The sequence below is a fragment of the Schistocerca cancellata genome, chromosome 8, assembly GCF_023864275.1.
Source record: "Schistocerca cancellata isolate TAMUIC-IGC-003103 chromosome 8, iqSchCanc2.1, whole genome shotgun sequence".
Taxonomy (NCBI): Eukaryota; Metazoa; Arthropoda; class Insecta; order Orthoptera; family Acrididae; genus Schistocerca; species Schistocerca cancellata.
Genome location: NC_064633.1, coordinates 330043205 through 330061187, shown reverse-complemented (window position 1 = coordinate 330061187; position 17983 = coordinate 330043205). Strand labels below are relative to the sequence as shown.

General features: G+C 39.5%; 1 protein-coding gene across 1 annotated transcript in view; it reads left to right on the top strand.

Annotated features, from left to right (window-relative positions):
• The first annotated feature begins 267 nt into the window (after window positions 1–267).
• Window positions 268–17983, top strand: part of LOC126095002 (high mobility group protein 20A) — a 63273-nt gene continuing 45557 nt past the window's right edge. Inside the window, exons 1-2 of the mRNA XM_049909658.1 lie at window positions 268–669; window positions 16465–16626. Coding sequence (XP_049765615.1) covers window positions 441–669; window positions 16465–16626 — 391 coding nt within the window. The 5' untranslated portion in view covers window positions 268–440. The remainder of the gene's footprint in view (window positions 670–16464; window positions 16627–17983) is intronic.

Sequence of the window (17983 nt, the reverse complement as noted above, 5' to 3'; positions counted from 1 at the left end):
GAACCTAAGATTAAAACCTACAAGAAGATAATCGAATTTATGTGTAACGGACAGAGAAAGGTTGAACGTTTAATAGTAAACTATAACAAACAAAAAAAGCGAAGTTACATTAAAAGAAGGGGATATTATGAAAACAGAGATATTATTATTATTCAGCAATGACTGAATGGTGTATAACGCAAGTGAAAAAAAAATAAAAAAATAAAAAATGAAAATGTTTCTTTGGAAAACACAATAAATGTCGGTGTGCATTTCGAGTGGAGCGTCTTGACGTTTTATTAGCTTTGCTAAGAGCAGAATGTTTATGTATGGTGTTGTTTGTAATGTATTGTGATTTGGAAGTGCTTGTGAATTTCTTAATCGCGTATTAGTTTACGTTTCCCAGTATAATTGACTCGTATTTTCAATTTCTGTTAACATTCAAAGGACGATATTTGATTATGGATCCGCTTGTGTCAGATCTTTATGCCATCCACGAGGGTATTAAGGTGGAGCCGGAATCGAAGGAGAATACGGCCCAGGATTCAACGAACACAACACAATCAGATAATTCTGGTCATCCACCAGTCGTTCCATCATCAGTTGCCCAACCAACAACACCTCAACAACCTGCAGCAGCCGTCTCACCAAACCATTCAAGTGCGGACAACCAGAGTTCATCGCAGAACGGTGCGTTGAGGGATTATTTGGTTCGTAGACCCTTTGAGAATTTCGCAAATCTCGACAGCTGTAAACAAGCTTTCACTTAAACTGTTTTCGACAGTAATATTTAGTGAACGTTCATGATAATGCTACGAAGAAGAATAAGAATAACAAGAGCTCCCTCTAGAGCGCGGTAATGAATTCTTTACACATGTCGGTTGGAGAAAACGCTTTCACTGGCGAACTACGTGACTTTAATTTTATTTTTATCTCTATTGGGTTTTGTGTGATGTGGTCGATCACTCTTCTTTAATTACATTTTTTGTTTCGTTTTGCAAACAAAGACCTCCCTCTTTTATTTCAAATCTATCTTTTAATGATAATTAATTGAACCCCTTAGGTGCCGACAGGTGTTATTGATATTCCTCGATGGGGACAGCTGAAAATGTGTGCCCCGATCGGGACTCGAACCTGGGATCTCCTGCTTACATGGTAAACGTTCTATCCATCTGAGCCACCGAGGACACAGATGAATAGTGTGACTGCAGGGACTTATCCTTTGCACGCTTCCCGTGAGACCCACATTCCCAACTGCCCACAATCTACATACGTAATGTTCCTAATAGATATTTGCCCATTCACTCGTTATTCCCACACACTAACGTGACGATTCCCGTAAGAGTTTGAGCAACCTATGTGCATTCACACTGACGAAGGTCAGTGGCTCTGTAGCCTTTAACTATATATGAAGATAGTAACTGTTCTCGAAGCGTGCAAGGGATAAGTCCCTGCAGTCATGCTATTCATCTGTGTCCTCGGTGGCTCAGATGGGTAGAGCGTCTGCCATGTGAGCAGGAGATCCCAGGTTCGAGTCCCAGTCGGGGCACACATTTTCAGCTGTCCCCATCAATGTATATCAACAACACCTGTCGACAACTGAGGGTTTCAATTAATTATCATTTATTTCTAGAGAAGCTGCACGGTCATCAATGGTATCTGTTCTTTCGAGAACAGTTACTATCATCATCAATCTTTTAAGATGAAACCTTCCTGCTCCTTCCAAACTTGCCAGCCATTTAAGTAACAGCGTGTAGGATCATTATTGACTCTTATCAGGACTTGTAAATTTTAAGGAAAAACTTTCCGCAGTGTTCTGTACTACTGAAAACGAGTTTTTAGGATTAGTAAACAACATTATACCGCACCAAGAGATCCAACACAACATTAACACGGTGGAGATACCAGTAACTAGTAACAACAACACTAAAACATTTGCTAAACAAATACCAAGAAACAAACGATATCATCCAAGGATAGCGTTTTTTTTTTTTTTTTTTTTTTGGATGAGAGATATTAAACATTTGAAAACATCATACTGCAGTGGTAAAAAAATTTTTCAACCAGATGTACTACTTGTAACTATATAATGTATTAATTTAAGATTTTTGTGACACACTTACAGGCTTCACAAATTTGCAACTACTTACTCGCCTTCCAGTATAACTGAAGCCAAGGGTTATGCTATATCTTTTGGTCTATCACTACAATCTTTTCTTTTTTCTTTTATATCGCTTCTTATCATGATGTATTCTATAGCCTCTTAACTTGCAACCAATCAACTGCCTTTCAACCTGACTTAGGCATCAGACTACCCTCAGATCAGCCAGTCACAACAACAAGAAGCAAAATCCAGTTCACTAACCATCTTTGTGAGACATGTCTCGATTTAATATACAACGCGATCTATGCCGCAAATCAGAATAACTAAATGACATACTTGTTTCATATTCCATGCATCATTTGTATTATAAATCAAAATGACCTGAAAATAAAACACAGACAATGTACAAACATAACACTGCACGCGGCAATTATGTAACATATGACACTACATTTCTAAGACTACGGCAATGGTTTCTGTTGTTCATGAGATCCACATTTCTTTGCATCAGTATTTTGAGCTAGTTGATCTACTACAGGCCATAATTAACAGTAGCTTAATCATCCTTGAGCAGACCAATCGACAAAATTTACACTATCCTCATTGTAGGGTATCCATGATCCATGTTTTGTAAGAAGGATAATTAATTTGATATACAGAAAGGGGTAAAAGTTACATATTGGACCTCCCTTTCATTTTTCAGTATGTCATTACCAATCAATTTATAACCACAACCATATTTTCTGCTTTCACATTAATTGGTTCCGCCAACTCACAACCAATTTGTAACCTTCCAACCTAACTAGACCACGGGCTATGCTGCAAACCAATCTGTCTGCACAACCAAGTTTTCATTGGGTGGGGGGGGGGGGGGTCCAGTACATAACTTTAACCCAGGACAGGTCTAATCTCAAGCTGTTAACATATTTTGGAAAATCTGCTATTACACGGATGTTTTGTAAACATGTAGGATAATTTTATGATCTATCAAATCAAGAAAAAGAGCCTAAAACCGTTACATCATGTCCACTGAATTTTACTGTCACAGTAATGATTTGGATAAATACCTTTTACCGAATGACGTGATAGGCCAACATACATTCACATTACTGTGTCTTCATGTAAGATGTCTCATACCTTCATTAGACCTGAAACTTCCTGGCAGATTAAAAATGTGTGCTGGATAGAGACTCGAACAGGGGAAGTCTACCTTAAGTGGGCAAGTGCTCTCTACCATCTTGAGCTTCCCAAGCACGACTTGCAGCCCACCCTCACAGCTTTAATTCCGCCAGTAACCCGTCTCTTATCTTCCAGGCTTCACAGAAGCTCTCCTTCAAACCTTGCAGGACTAGTATTCCTGGAAGAAAGAATATTGTGGAGACACGGCTTAGCCACAGAATTAAATTTTCACTCTGCAGTGGAGTGTGCACTGATACAAAGCTTCCTAGCAGATTAAAACTGTGTGCCGCACTGAGACTTGAACTCAGGACCTCCTTCCACTGGTCCTTGGAGCAGGGACACTTATATATGTACCACTTAAATACAGTTACCCATTCATTCTTGTCATTAGTGACTTTTGGACAGTTCCTCAAACATGATAATAAAGTCTTTTACGTCAAATAAAATTATTCTCTCACTGACTTCTCGGAAGACATTCTAAACAACCATTACATGGCCTAAATACTTCAGCACACTATTACTCTTCACCAACACTTCAAAATGTTGACAGTCTTCAGTAACATACCAATAACATACATGCAACTACTAGAATCGCTTATCAAGTGTATCCAAGTAAAATCTAAACCTTTATAGCTACTTACATACATATCCATTACAATGGCTGTGATTACCCACCGCAACTTTTTAGGTATATTTAATACAAATTCTGCTATGACTTGTAGCCTAGCTGTCTCTTCGTGCAGTCTCTTTCCACTTTTTTTTTTTTTTTTTTTTTTTTTTTTTTTTTTTTTTTTTTTTTTTTTTGAGAGAATCATCCTGATGTTGATCCGTTGAGATTTCTCCAAATCTTATTAGGCAACCATGTCACCTATGGTTACCTTGTTGGCCACTTTAGTAGAGCTACAATCTCTCTGGTCAACCAAAAGTTGTGAGTCCGCCCTTCTGTTCACTATGTACAGTTCCTGCTGTAGAAAGTTAAATCTCAGATAGAGTGAGTGAGTATGGGTGTGTATGTTTTCTTTTAATCCAACAAGTTGTTCCTATTCAGAAACAACGGTCAGTCGTATCCTTTGTCTCTTTGACATTCTACGTGCCATTTCCATCTTCCCGAACTTTCTTCTGTACAAACATTCTTGATAGGTCTTCAATAACGTATTGAATTGACATCCAAATTTTATTCATTGTTTGTTCATGTATATGCAAAATTGCCCAGTTTTTACAGAGCCATCAGAGAAGTGGAGGTCAACATCCAGGAAGACAGCATTCAAAGCTATGGAGAAGCAGATGGGAGAGAAGATGTTTAGGCTGTGAGGAATGTTGAAAGTGTTTTGACCTTGGACTAAGATCATGAAGATATGGGCAGTGAACTGGGATCTGATAGGGGCATGGAATCTTGGGTTGCTAAGGAGGTTTCCCAAGGCCCACAAACAGACTGGCACAGTGGGATGCCATAAGGGTGTCTTAGATATGCTTGTTTCTACATCTACATCCATACTCCGCAAGCCACCTGACGGTGTGTGGCGGAGGGTACCTTGAGTACCTCTGTCGGTTCTCCCTTCTATTCCAGTCTCGTATTGTTCGTGGAAAGAAGGATTGTCGGTATGCCTCTGTGTGGGCTCTAATCTCTCTGATTTCATCCTCATGGTCTCTTTGCGAGATATACGTAGGAGGGAGCAATATACTGCTGGACTCTTCGGTGAAGGTATGTTCTCAAAACTTTGACAAAAGCCCGTATCAAGCTACTGAGCGTCTCTCCTGCAGAGTCTTCCACTGGAGTTTATCTATATCTCCGTAACGCTTTCGCGATTACTAAATGATCCTGTAACGAAGCGCGCTGCTCTCCGTTGGATCTTCTCTATATCTTCTATCAACCCTATCTGGTACGGATCCCACACTGCTGAGCAGTATTCAAGCAGTGGGCGAACAAGCGTACTGTAACCTACTTCCTTTGTTTTCGGATTGCATTTCCTTAGGGTTCTTCCAATGAATCTCAGTCTGGCATCTGCTTTACCGACTATCAACATTATATGATCATTCCATTTTAAATCACTCCTAATGCGTACTCCCAGATAATTTATGGTATTAACTGCTTCCAGTTGCTGACCTGCTATTTTGTAGCTAAATGATAAAGGATCTATCTTTCTGTGTATTCGCAGCACATTACACTTGTCTACATTGAGATTCAATTGCCATTCCGTGCACCATGCGTCAATTCGCTGCAGATCCTCCTGCATTTCAGTACAATTTTCCATTGTTACAACCTCTTGATACACCACAGCATCATCTGCAAAAAGCCTCAGTGAGCTTCCGATGTCATCCACCAGGTCATTTATGTATATTGTGAATAGCAACGGTCCTATGACACTCCCCTGTGGCACACCTGAAATCACTCTTACTTCGGAGGACTTCTCTCCATTGAGAATGACATGCTGCGTCCTGTTATCTAGGAACTCCTCAATCCAATCACACAATTGGTCTGATAGTCCATATGCTCTTACTTTGTTCATTAAACGACTGTGGGGAACTGTATCGAACGCCTTGCGGAAGTCAAGAAACACGGCATCTACCTGTGAACCCGTGTCTATGGCCCTCTGAGTCTCGTGGACAAATAGCGCAAGCTGGGTTTCACATGACCGTCTTTTTCTAAACCCATGCTGATTCCTACAGAGTAGATTTCTAGTCTCCAGAAAAGTCATTATACTCGAACACAATACGTATTCGAAAATTCTACAACTGATCGACGTTAGAGATATAGGTCTATAGTTCTGCACATCTGTTCGACGTCCCTTCTTGAAAACAGGGATGACCTGTGCCCTTTTCCAATCCTTTGGAACGCTACGCTCTTCTAGAGACCTACGGTACACCGCTGCAAGAAGGGGGGCAAGTTCCTTCGCGTACTCTGTGTAAAATTGAACTGGTATCCCATCAGGTCCAGAGGCCTTTCCTCTTTTGAGCAATTTTAATTGTTTCTCTATCCCTCTGTCGTCTATTTCGATATCTACCATTTTGTCATCTGTGCGACAATCTAGAGAAGGAACTACAGTGCAATCTTCCTCTGTGAAACAACTTTGGAAAAAGATATTTAGTATTTCGGCCTTTAGTCTGTCATCCTCTGTTTCAGTACCATTTTGGTAACAGAGTGTCTGGACATTTTGTTTTGATCCACCTACCGCTTTGACATAAGACCAAAATTTCTTAGGATTTTCTGCCAAGTCAGTACATAGAACTTTACTTTCGAATTCATTGAACGCCTCTCGCGTAGCCCTCCTCACACTACATTTCGCTTCACGTAATTTTTGTTTGTCTGCAAGGCTTTGGCTATGTTTATGTTTACTGTGAAGTTCCCTTTGCTTCCACAGCAGTTTTCTAACTCGGTTGTTGTACCACGGTGGCTCTTTTCCATCTCTTACGATCTTGCTTGGCACATACTCATCTAACGCATTATGTACGACGGTTTTGAACTTTGTCCACTGATCCTCAACACTATCTGTACTTGAGACAAAACTTTTGTGTTGAGCCAACAGGTACTCTGAAATCTGCTTTTTGTCACTTTTTTCTAAACAGAAAAATCTTCCTACCCTTTTTAATATTCCTATTTACGGCTGAAATCATCGATGCCGTAACCGCTCTATGATCGCTGATTCCCTGTTCTGCGTTAACTTTTTCAAATAGTTCGGGTCTGTTTGTCACCAGAAGGTCTAATATGTTATCGCCACGAGTCGGTTCTCTGTTTAACTGCTCAAGGTAGTTTTCAGATAAAGCACTTTAAAAAATTTCACTGGATTCTTTGTCCCTGCCACCCGTTATGAACGTCTGAGTCTCCCAGTCTATATCCGGCAAATTAAAATTTCCACCCAGAACTATAACATGGTGGGGAAATCTACTCGAAATATTTTCCAAATTATCCTTCAGGTGCTCAGCCACAAAAGCTGCTGAGCCAGGGGGCCTATAGAGACATCCAATTACCATGTCTGAGCCTGCTTTAACCATGACCTTCACCCAAATCATTTCACATTTCGGATCTCCGTCAATTTCCTTCGATACTATTGCACTTCTTATCGCTATAAACACGCCTCCCCCTTCACTGTCCAGCCTGTCTCTGCGGTATACATTCCAATCTGAGTTTAGGATTTCATTACTGTTTACGTCTGGTTGTTCCTTCAAGGAGAAGCAGTTACGGGCAAAGACCTAGTAGTTGGGTCTATAAGCAATGAGTTGGTAACACTGAAGTCTGTAAGACTTTTGGAGAGAGATATTCAACATTATCAAGGTCACAGATATTGGTGAAGGTAGCAGGGGGAGGCTTGTGTAGGCAGGTGGCGTCAATAGTGACAAGTAGGGTCCATATGCATATAAATAAGCAGATAAAAATGTCCATTCCTTCCTAACTGACTACATAAATGTCAACTAGATGTTGCTCAAATTCAAGAAAGAATGTTGATAAGTTTTATACCAGCTAAATTGGTAAGAGACAGCACAAATCTCTGTGGGACACAAACCAGGTTCGAACACATGCAAAAGCAATGAAAAAAGCATGCCAGATTTAAAAGAACACAAGATCTCCAAGACTGGCAAAAACGTGTGGTAGCTCGAAATTTAGCTCTTGTTTTTAGTACTTTCCTCAATGTTTAACAGTTTCCACAACAATACTCTGTCACAAAGTCTGGCAGAGTATCCAAAGAAATTCTGTTCATATTTAAAGTATACTAGCTCAAGTACACAGTCACCACCTGCACTGCATGATAGCAAAAGTAACAATGCCGATGACAACACCTATGAAACAGTGTTACTAAACACAATTTTCTGGAAATCGTTCTCAGTAAATATTCCTGAATTCAAATCAAGAACATCAGCCAACTTGAGTAATTTAGAAGTAGACACCCACAGTATAGCAAAGCAGTGTAACTAATTTAATAAAGGCCAGACTTCCAGCCACGTTTGTATGTCAGTTAGGTTCCTTTCAGAATATGCTGATATAATGGCTCCATTATTAACAGTCATATTCAACTGCTCCCTCGATTAAATATCCTTACCTAAAGACTGGAAAATTGCTCAGGTCACACCAGGCTGCAATAAAGGGAATAGAAGTAATTTACTGAATTATAGAGCCATATCATTTACATAGATTTGCAGTAGAATTTTGGAAGGTATGCTGTGTTTGAACATTTTAAAATACCTGAGAGACAATGATCTGTTACCACACAGCTATCACAGATACACAAAATATCATTCTTGTGAACCATAACTGACTCTTTCTTCATGCAAAGTAATGAATGCTATCAACGAGATATCTCAAGTTGATTCCATGATTCTAGATTTCTGATAGGCTGTTCACATCATTTCTCGCAGGCAGCCTCCTATCATTTTGTGTGCCTGTGAAGTATTGTCTCAGTCGAGTATCGTCTCAGCCGTGTGACTGGATTTGTGATGTCCTGTTGGTTCGTAATCATTGATGTGTAGTCATCTAGTAGAACAGAAGTGATATCTGTGGTACTATAAGGTAGTTTTATAGGCCCTCTGGTGTTCTTAAACTATATAAATGCTTTTGAAGAAAATCTGAACAGCCCTCTCAAATTGCAGATGATGCTGTTGTTTACCACCCAGTGAAGTTATCAGAATATGAAAATGAATTGCAAAATGGTTTAGACAACATATCTGTATAGTGCAAAAAATATGAGGACTTCCACATCAGTACTGAAAACAAAAATTAATAAATTTTGATTGCACAATACATTACACAATATGTCACACACATTGATTACACAATACGTCACACAAATGTAAAGGTTGTCAATTCAGCTGATAACCTTGTGATTTCAGATACAAATAACTTAAATTGGAACCACCATCTAGAAGAGGTTTGTGGGGAAGGAAAACCAACAACTGTGTTTTATTGGCTGAAAACTTGGAGATGCAAACAATCTACTAAAGAGACAGCCTACATTACTCTTCTTGTTCCTCGTCTGGGGTATTTTTTCACAGTATGGGATCAGCACAGGTAGGATTGATGGAGAACATAAAAAATGCTCAGAGAAGGATAGCTCATTTTGTGTTATCATGAAATAGGTGAGAGAGTGTCATGAATATGATATGGATGTTTGAGTGGCAGTCATTAAAATAAAGACTTTTTTGCTGTGGCGAGATCTTTTCGCAGAATTGTAATCATGAGCTTTCATCTCTGGATGTGAAAACATTTTGTTGAGGCTTACCTACCTAGGGAGAAATGACAATCATAATAAAATAAGAGAAAACAGAGCTTGCAAGGTTTAGGTCTTCATTTATCCCACATATTATTCGAGAGTGGAATGGCCGAGAAATAGTCTGAAAGAGGTACTATGAATCCTTTGCTACAACTTTAAGTGTGAATAGCTGATTAGTCATGTAAAACAGTAGTGGAAAATCCTGGATATATCAAAATGTAGACCAGGGGAAAGGCAGCCACTCACCTATTGCAGAGTGAGCACAGAGACACGGTAACAGCAAGCAGTAGTCATGCTACATTTAAAGCTCTTGCTCTTTTCCTAGCAAAAGTACACACATTCACTCATGCAACCACACAGAAATCCAAACATGCACTTCTGTGTCCACAGGAAGATCGATTTAGTGGGAGTGCATGTTTGAGTGTCGGTGTGGTTGTGTGAATGAATGTGTGTACTTTTGCTAGAAAAAGAGCAAGAGCTAGAAAGCCAGTGGGGATACTGTATTCTGTTATGTGTGTCTGTGTTTCACACAGTGGTTCATTATAGGTGAGTGGTTGGCTTTCCCTTGTTTTGAGTTGTCATGTGATTTAGGTGTAGGGATCTAGATAATTATGTTGTGGAGATGGTTGAGAGATGATGAAAGAATTGGATTATGTCTACACTGCAGGCGATGGGTTGGAGGTGTTGGTCAAGGAGATCTCAGATTCTTTCCATGGTAACACAGTAACCAGTTAAAATGTGGCGTCCTGGGTTGCTAGACTTATGGGTTTTGGGAGGAAGGTAGAAGGTGGTATATTAGAAGGGAAATGGATTCAGGGGAGAGGTTTGGAATGGGCCTAAGGATTTGAGTAGGGATTTGGCAGGGCTTGAAGGTGAAAGAACCAGATAGTTGATGGGTACCTTCTGTCAGTTAATTACTCTGGTTTATTGTAACAGTGTTCACAGGTAGGATAATTGAAGTTGTGGATGGCTGTTCTTTCCTTTGCCAGGAGATTTGTGTTATTTGGAAGGAACTTATGGAACTTATGAAATAGGGTAAGCTCAAATTGGAGGTAAGAAAATCCAGGGGGGTAACAAGGAGGTAGTCACATGCGAGTGAGGGAGGGTCACAGTTGGGTAGTATTAAACAGAACAGGTAAGGTTCAGTGTTAGCTTTTGGTCAGAGAGGTCGGTGGCAGGAAATTGTTTCCATTGTGGGAATCTGGAGAAGGAGAGCAGGTATTTGACAAGTCCAGCTTCATTGATTTTGGGTGTGGAGGCTGCAGATGAAGCCTCTGGATAGCACTGAAACTTCTATGGGTCGGTGTAATGAGGAATCAGGTCTACGTGGCATTTCGAACAGTGAATATACATTAGATGGTAAACTGTTTGAGAGGTTTTACATGTTTCCCTGTCTCTGAACTGTTAGGATTTACCAGTTATGGGACTGGAGCAAATAGTAGTAGGTCGATGCATGAGGCAGGTTTTACATTGGTAATGATTAGGGTATGGATAATTTTCTGGATATGTCATATGGTTTTAAAAAGACAGATGTGTGTGCCAAAAGTAATTATAGGTGGTATGAAGAGATCACGGAGAGATGACCTCATTTTAGGATTTGACCTCAGAGTGTCGGCCTTGGAAGAGTAATGTATTGAGATATGGATGGGCTGGCTGTCAGTTGGGGAGGAAGGGAATACTGATACTTTTTGCAAATGCAAGCTATGCTTGTCTTAGTATCAGAGCAGAAACTGCCTTGGAAAGTTGGTTGTTGACAAGAGCTATGTGGTAACTGCAAAGAGAAAACCAACCTTTTATACCAAGTGTAGATGATGAGAGATATGGTCTTGGAGCTGATATATTTACCCAAGATACCTAAGCTGTAGGTATAGAAGCATTTGATGTGGAAGAGTTGGCAGCTGTTGAAGTTGAGGTATTTTTTTTTTTAAAGGTTCATGGTCAGTGTGTGAATGTAAACATCAGTGAGATGCATATCAACATTAAAGGAGGTCACTTTGGGTTTGGAGAAGGGTCAGATGACTTTGAGTTTGGAAAATAAAATAAGCTTTTGCAGAAAGTGGAGGTGTTTCTTGTCACCATGAGTCCAGATCACAAAGATGGAGTCAATAAATATCTACTAAGTCTGGGAGCATATCTCCAGGATAATGTAGAACATTTCTTCCATGTGGCCCATATGTTTATCTGAAATTTAGACAGCCCGATAATTTTGATTTTCTTCCAACTCTATATATCTTCAAAGAAAAATATACTGCATTTATGTTGAAGGTCAACATTACAACAGCACACAGACAATACTGTATGTAGGCCTAATTCAGTGATCCTGAATAATGGTTTGTTAATGCTTGTCAAGAAGTGCCTGTGAAATTGAGTTGTGTAAAGATCAAACAATAATTTTCATGCCTCACAGCACTGTGCTGTGATCATTGCAGCACCCTACTCAGATGCTATGCCTCGTTATTATTGCTGTTGAATCGGTCTTATGGCAATGTGCAACCTGTGGAGACAACATATAGTGCAGACACATTGTTTGTTTATGTTGCACAAAGTGTGAACAAATGAGTGGAGTATGTAGCCAAATATCTAAAGAATACGCTAGTGGTTTCTAGAGATTCCAGTAGCCCAGGACAGAACCACATAGGGCTATAGGGGTGCTGGTGAGCATTATTTGTTTGTCAGTGTCTGACTGTGCTACTGTTGCACCTCCCAATAATTGGCATTTTGCACTCACACCATCTGCTGCCATCTATGTATAAAGACAATTAACACCTTGATGCCAGAATAAATTTCTAAATGAATGATAAAAATAAAAAACCGTGGTGCTTTAGAGGTACCCAAAACACTTAGGAGAATGCGCCACTTGTCAGAAGTGTTGTTGGCTTCATGAAGAATAAGCATCTACTGGCATTGGTATTCAAAAACAGTTAACCTTCCAGATAGCACAGCGTTGGTATGGTGTGAATTCACTACACCTGGCATTGAGGTGCTCATATCCAAAAGTCTTAGGAGGCAGAGACCAGTTATATAAGTGGCTTTGGTATCATTATTCCTTTGATTAAGTTATGAAATACACTGAAGAGCCAAAGAAACTGGTACCGCTGCCTAATATCGTGTAGGGCTCCTACGAGCACACAGATGTGCTGCAACTCAATATGGCATGGACTCAACTAATGCCTAAAGTAGTGTTGGGGGGGAGGGGGGGGGGGGGAACTGATACCATTAATCCTGCAGGGCTGTCCATAAATCCGTAAGAGTACAAGGGGGTGGTGATCGTTTCTGAACAGCACGTTGCAACAGATCCTAGATATGTTCAATAATGTTCATGTCTGGGGAGTTTGGTGGCCAGTGGAAGTGTTTAAACTCAGAGGAGTGTTTCTGGAGCTACTCTGTATCAATTCTGGATGTGTGGGGTGTTGCATTCTCCTGCTGGAATTGGCCAAGTCTGTCGGAATGCAAATGGACATGAATGGAAGCAGGTGATCACACAGATGCTTATGTACATGTCACCTGTCAGAGCCATATCTAGATGTATAAGGGGTTCCACATCACTCCAACTACACACACCCTACACCATTACAGAGCCTCCACCAGCTTGAACAGTCCCCTACTGGGTCCATGGATTCATGAGGTTGTCTCCATACTGAAACACATCCACCCACTTGATACATTTTGAAACGAGACTCGTCTGACAAGGCAACACGTTTCCAATCATCAACAGTTTAATATCAGTGTTGACAGGCCCAGGTGAAGTGTAAAGCTTTGTGTCATGCAGTCATCAAGGGTACATGAGTGGGCCTTTGGCTCCGAAAGCCCATATCAATGATATGTTATTGAATGTTTCACGTGCTGACACTCATTGATGGCCCATCATTGAAATCTGCAGCAATTTTCTGTCACGTTGAACGATTCTCTTCAGTTGTCGTTGGTCTCATTCTTGCGGCATCTTTTTCCAGCCGCAGCAATGTCAGAGATTTAATGTTTTACAAAATTCTTGAAATTGACGGTACACTCATGCAATGGTCATACCAGAAACTCCCCACTTCATCACTACCTCAGAGATGCTGTGACCTATCATTCATCTGCCAACTGTAACACCACCTTCAAACTCATTTAAATCTTGATAATCTGCCACTGTAGCAACAGTAACTGATCTAATAACTGTGCCAGACAATTGTTTTCTTGTATAGGCATTGGCGACTGCAGTGCCATATTCTCCTTTTCCATATCTTTGTATTTGAATACACATGCATATACCAGTTTGTTTTTTTTTGCTTCAGTGTAGAGCACATCTGACCTCCTACTGTCAGCAAGTCAGCTGGCTGATAAACAGTAGGCCAGTATTCTCTTCAAATATGAATATGGATTCAGTCTACAAACTTAAATGCAAAGAATTCACATTTGCAAAGAACTGGAAATAGTTATAATGTAAAATACACAGGAACAAGACCAATATGGATGCATTTTGTTGACAGTGTCAAGAGGGATCATACAGCAGGAAAACCATGTTTGTAAACCCATGAGCAGTAATAGCACCATGTATCAGGACGAGATTTTGAAATGTAGTGTCCAGTTGTGGTACGATTCTGATGACTGTGATTCCCTAATGTTTAGCAATGCTCATTTACATGGTGCATGGCAGGTGGATTAATTCCTCCAAAGTTGACAGTGTTTTTCCTTCTAAATGACTCGACACTTCTCATATACAAATGCTGTAGAGTTTGTTTGCAATAGTGTTTGCCATCAAGCTGCTGCATACCAGCATCCACTACCAACATTCTTATGATGTTTCTTACTCACCCGAAGAAGGGGCTATTAACTGTTCAACACTAGAACTGCTGACTAGATTCATGGTATGCAATAATGTTGTCATACCACTCTTGCTGTTAAAACTTGTCACACAAAATAGTTACAGAAAGAGAATGGTTTCCACATTAGTGACAAAAAGTTTGTGTACACAGTCATTTATTTATGCTAGAAGTTCTTAATTTATAAATCTCTTTTTTTTTACAATTTGATGAACAGCATTCATTAGGTTCAGTAAACTCATTTTTGGTTGTTTGATCAATTTTTTGTATGTTTCTAGTTTGTTTGTTGTTTGCATGTTCCCCAAATCTTAATTGCGATCTCTCATGTCATGAGGAATGTGTCAGTTTGTGGACATCAGTGTGGTTTTTTTTATACTACCTAATTTATTGATGAAACTAATTGATTTCATTTTTATCTCTATATGCTTATATGAGACGGTTGCAGATGTTGGGATCATTTCTGGAAGAAACGAGAGGACACAGTTTGTTTCAGTCCCTCCTGTTCCCCAAATATCAACTCTCCTTCACTTTTGTGTCAGTGATGCCTATAATAACTATAATAACAAAATATGTAAAATATTTTAATATAATAATAATTTGTTTACACCAGTGCTTAGCACACTACTTTAGTACAACTGCCAGAAAATTACAATTAATAAAAATACAGAAATGAAAAACATTCATCCAAAAATTTGAGAAATACATGGATCATGCAAATGATTTAAGACTATGATAGTAACATACTCACAGCTTCAACATTTTCTCAGTATAAAATCAAAGTGTACACACATCATCATCAGTATTTCACTTTGCATTACGATTGTGAACACAGGACTGTGGATTTGGACGTGGACTATGGCTTTGTGAGTTTGAAAGTGAGAATAATTCGCCCCCCCCCCCCCTCTCTCTCTCTCTCTCTCTCTCTCTCTCTCTCTCTCTTTTCCAGTCATCTCTGCCTAAAAAAATTTGAGAATTGAGTCTTCCTGTTATGTTTTTCTTAGTAGGAGCAAGTGTATCTTTCCCCTTCTGTTTTGACTTGTACCCAATTTCCAATGCTTTGGTGATTAATATTTGTGGACTCCTGAACTATGTCTCTCTGTTGTTGGCAGCAGGTACAGTTAGCCTGTGGATGGGTGCCTTTACCAGGCTGAAATGCCGTCCATAAGCGGTTACGATGCAAGCACTTGCACCTGGGCAAGAAACTAAACAAAGCTTTTAATTTTCTGTAATTCCTTGCCACCTTCAAGGCTCTTAATTTTCAAACTGCTTTGATCTTCAAAAGTTACCTGAAAAATTTCATTTGTGAAAAAAGGAGGCTGTTTATGATGTATTAATGCTACTATTGCATTTCTCAGATTCTGTACTGTCCTTTCAAAATATATCTAGGAGTAATCAGGTTTGATTCCATGAGAGTAATTTTCTCCCATGACTGTGATATAATCCAAGACAGAAAAAAGGTCAGCATCACTCATAAAGTCATCTACATTTTCAAGCACATGTAGCTTTCAGCTATCATCAGTGCAGTGTAGGTAGCCTAGTCATGTCGATTCAGTGTGGTTATAACTTTGGTATGTACAGGCGTCAATTAAACAAGAGTTTGACTGATGCTTGTATATGCCAAAGTTATATTGTAATTGTGTCATTATAACTACATACACTGAGTCTACATGACTGCCTATAAGGCAAGCAAGGAGGAAATGAACAGGGACTGCAGATAGGTGGCACTCAATGGGAGAGTGGGTTGGCCATGAGGCGTGCTGAAATAGTCCGCTTAGTTGCATTAACACTGTGTCCTAGATGGCACAGTGATCTACGCACCTGCCTGGCAAGCTGGATATCCTGAGTTTGAATCCTGGTCCACTGCTGATTCCACGTAATGCGCAAATGCAGCTGAAAGTAATCCCTTGCTGTTCCTTTCCTTTCTCCCTCCATCCACCTTCATTTTACATAAAACATATAGTACTCATAAGGTTTCTGTTCAAAAGCTTTTAAATCAAATGCTGTTTATCACTCCTTCTACATAATGACAAAAAGCATTGTAGTGATATTTAAGTTTTTAATACAGTAAATTATGAGGAAGAGTTTGTCAAACAAATTGAACAGCTTATAGTAATATCTAGATTTTTATCTTCAGAATGGTATTACTGCTTAATGCTTGATTTATTGCATGATATAACTAAATTGCACATGAAATTTGCAGCCACACAGCCAGTGACAGCAGTGACAAAAGGAACTGGAAGCTCAGATGAAAAAGCTCCAGATTCATCAGACAATGGTAATAAACCCCGTGCTGGCTGGCCTAAGGGAAAGAAGCGGAAAAAGAGCCAGCGTGATCAAACTGCTCCTCGACAACCACTGACAGGTAAGACTAATGCATGAAAGTTTTCAGTGAAGTTACTTGATAAACGGAAGAGAGGGGCCACTATTTCAATCAGTGATATGTTATAATGACAATTCCGGAATGAAATAATATGTAAAATAAAGGAAAGGCAACCATTCACTCATGGGTGATTGATATGTGGCACACAGAAACACTCGACAGGAAACAGTATTTAAACTAGCTTTCATTCTTTGTCAGGTGAAAGTACACACAGGCACACACACACATTCTCCAAGCGTCTGGAGATGGCGGTCAGTTGTAGGTGATGTGTGCTTTCTCGTATGAATATATGTGTGTGTATTCTTTTTTGAAGAAGGCTTTGACCCAAAGTCAAATGTGTAACTGTCTTTTCATTGTGCCTACCTGCAGCCCTACCGTAAGTGCCACCTTGACAAGTGACAGTCTATTTTTTTTCCATTGTATTATAATCAGTAGTGTTTGTTTCTGTGGTGAAATAATGTAAAATTTGGTTATCTATAAACTGAGATAGCCATTTTAATGTACTCTTGGAATAGTTTCATTATTTGTAAGTTCAGTAATTTTGTTTCGTTGCAAAGATTTCTACAGTGGCACATATCATTGTTTTGCTACAAACTGATATGGTAGATTGGAGATAATGTTATTTATCTGCCTCTGATATTTTTGTCAAGAACATTAATGCTAATAAGACTGCTACAGAATATTAGAAAAAAAAACATTAGATAGTCTAAGGCTGTGGAAAGATGTACCTATAGATATTCGTGTATAAACAGGTCATAGTCATAGTCGTAGCCTCCTTTGTACCCCACAGCTGAGGACCATGGCTGGTCAACTTTTGGGCATCGATATTTGCTAAGTATTGACACTTTTTTCCCTAGTATATTTCCTTTCAGTCTCTCTAAATCAAATAGTTTGGACATTGTACTGTCGACAAAAGGTGAATTGAGATTTTACCACTCAGTTGTGGTATAATCTCATCATGTGATTCCAGTGCTGTTGGGGGTGGGGGCAGGACTCTTGAATTATAGTTTCTGAAGTAATCCCCACTCTCTATTACCATGCATGAGATCTCTATTACAAATACTACATGTATGACTTCGTTTTCCAATGAGCTTACTTCTGTTGAATGAGAGATACTCAACCCATGATGTACATGCCTTTAGGATGGGTGGTTTTTGTTAGTTGTTGGCAGGACCAACAATCAGTTGATGGCCTGGTTCCACGTTTTTAACTATTTTTGTTAAAGCCTATTCTCCTGACAAGTTCAGTTCATATTGTTTGTTTTCTCAGTTTATCTTGTTCTAATGGCATTTCTATCATAGCTCATTTGATGTTAGTGAAGTATTCTGCTTTCTCAGTT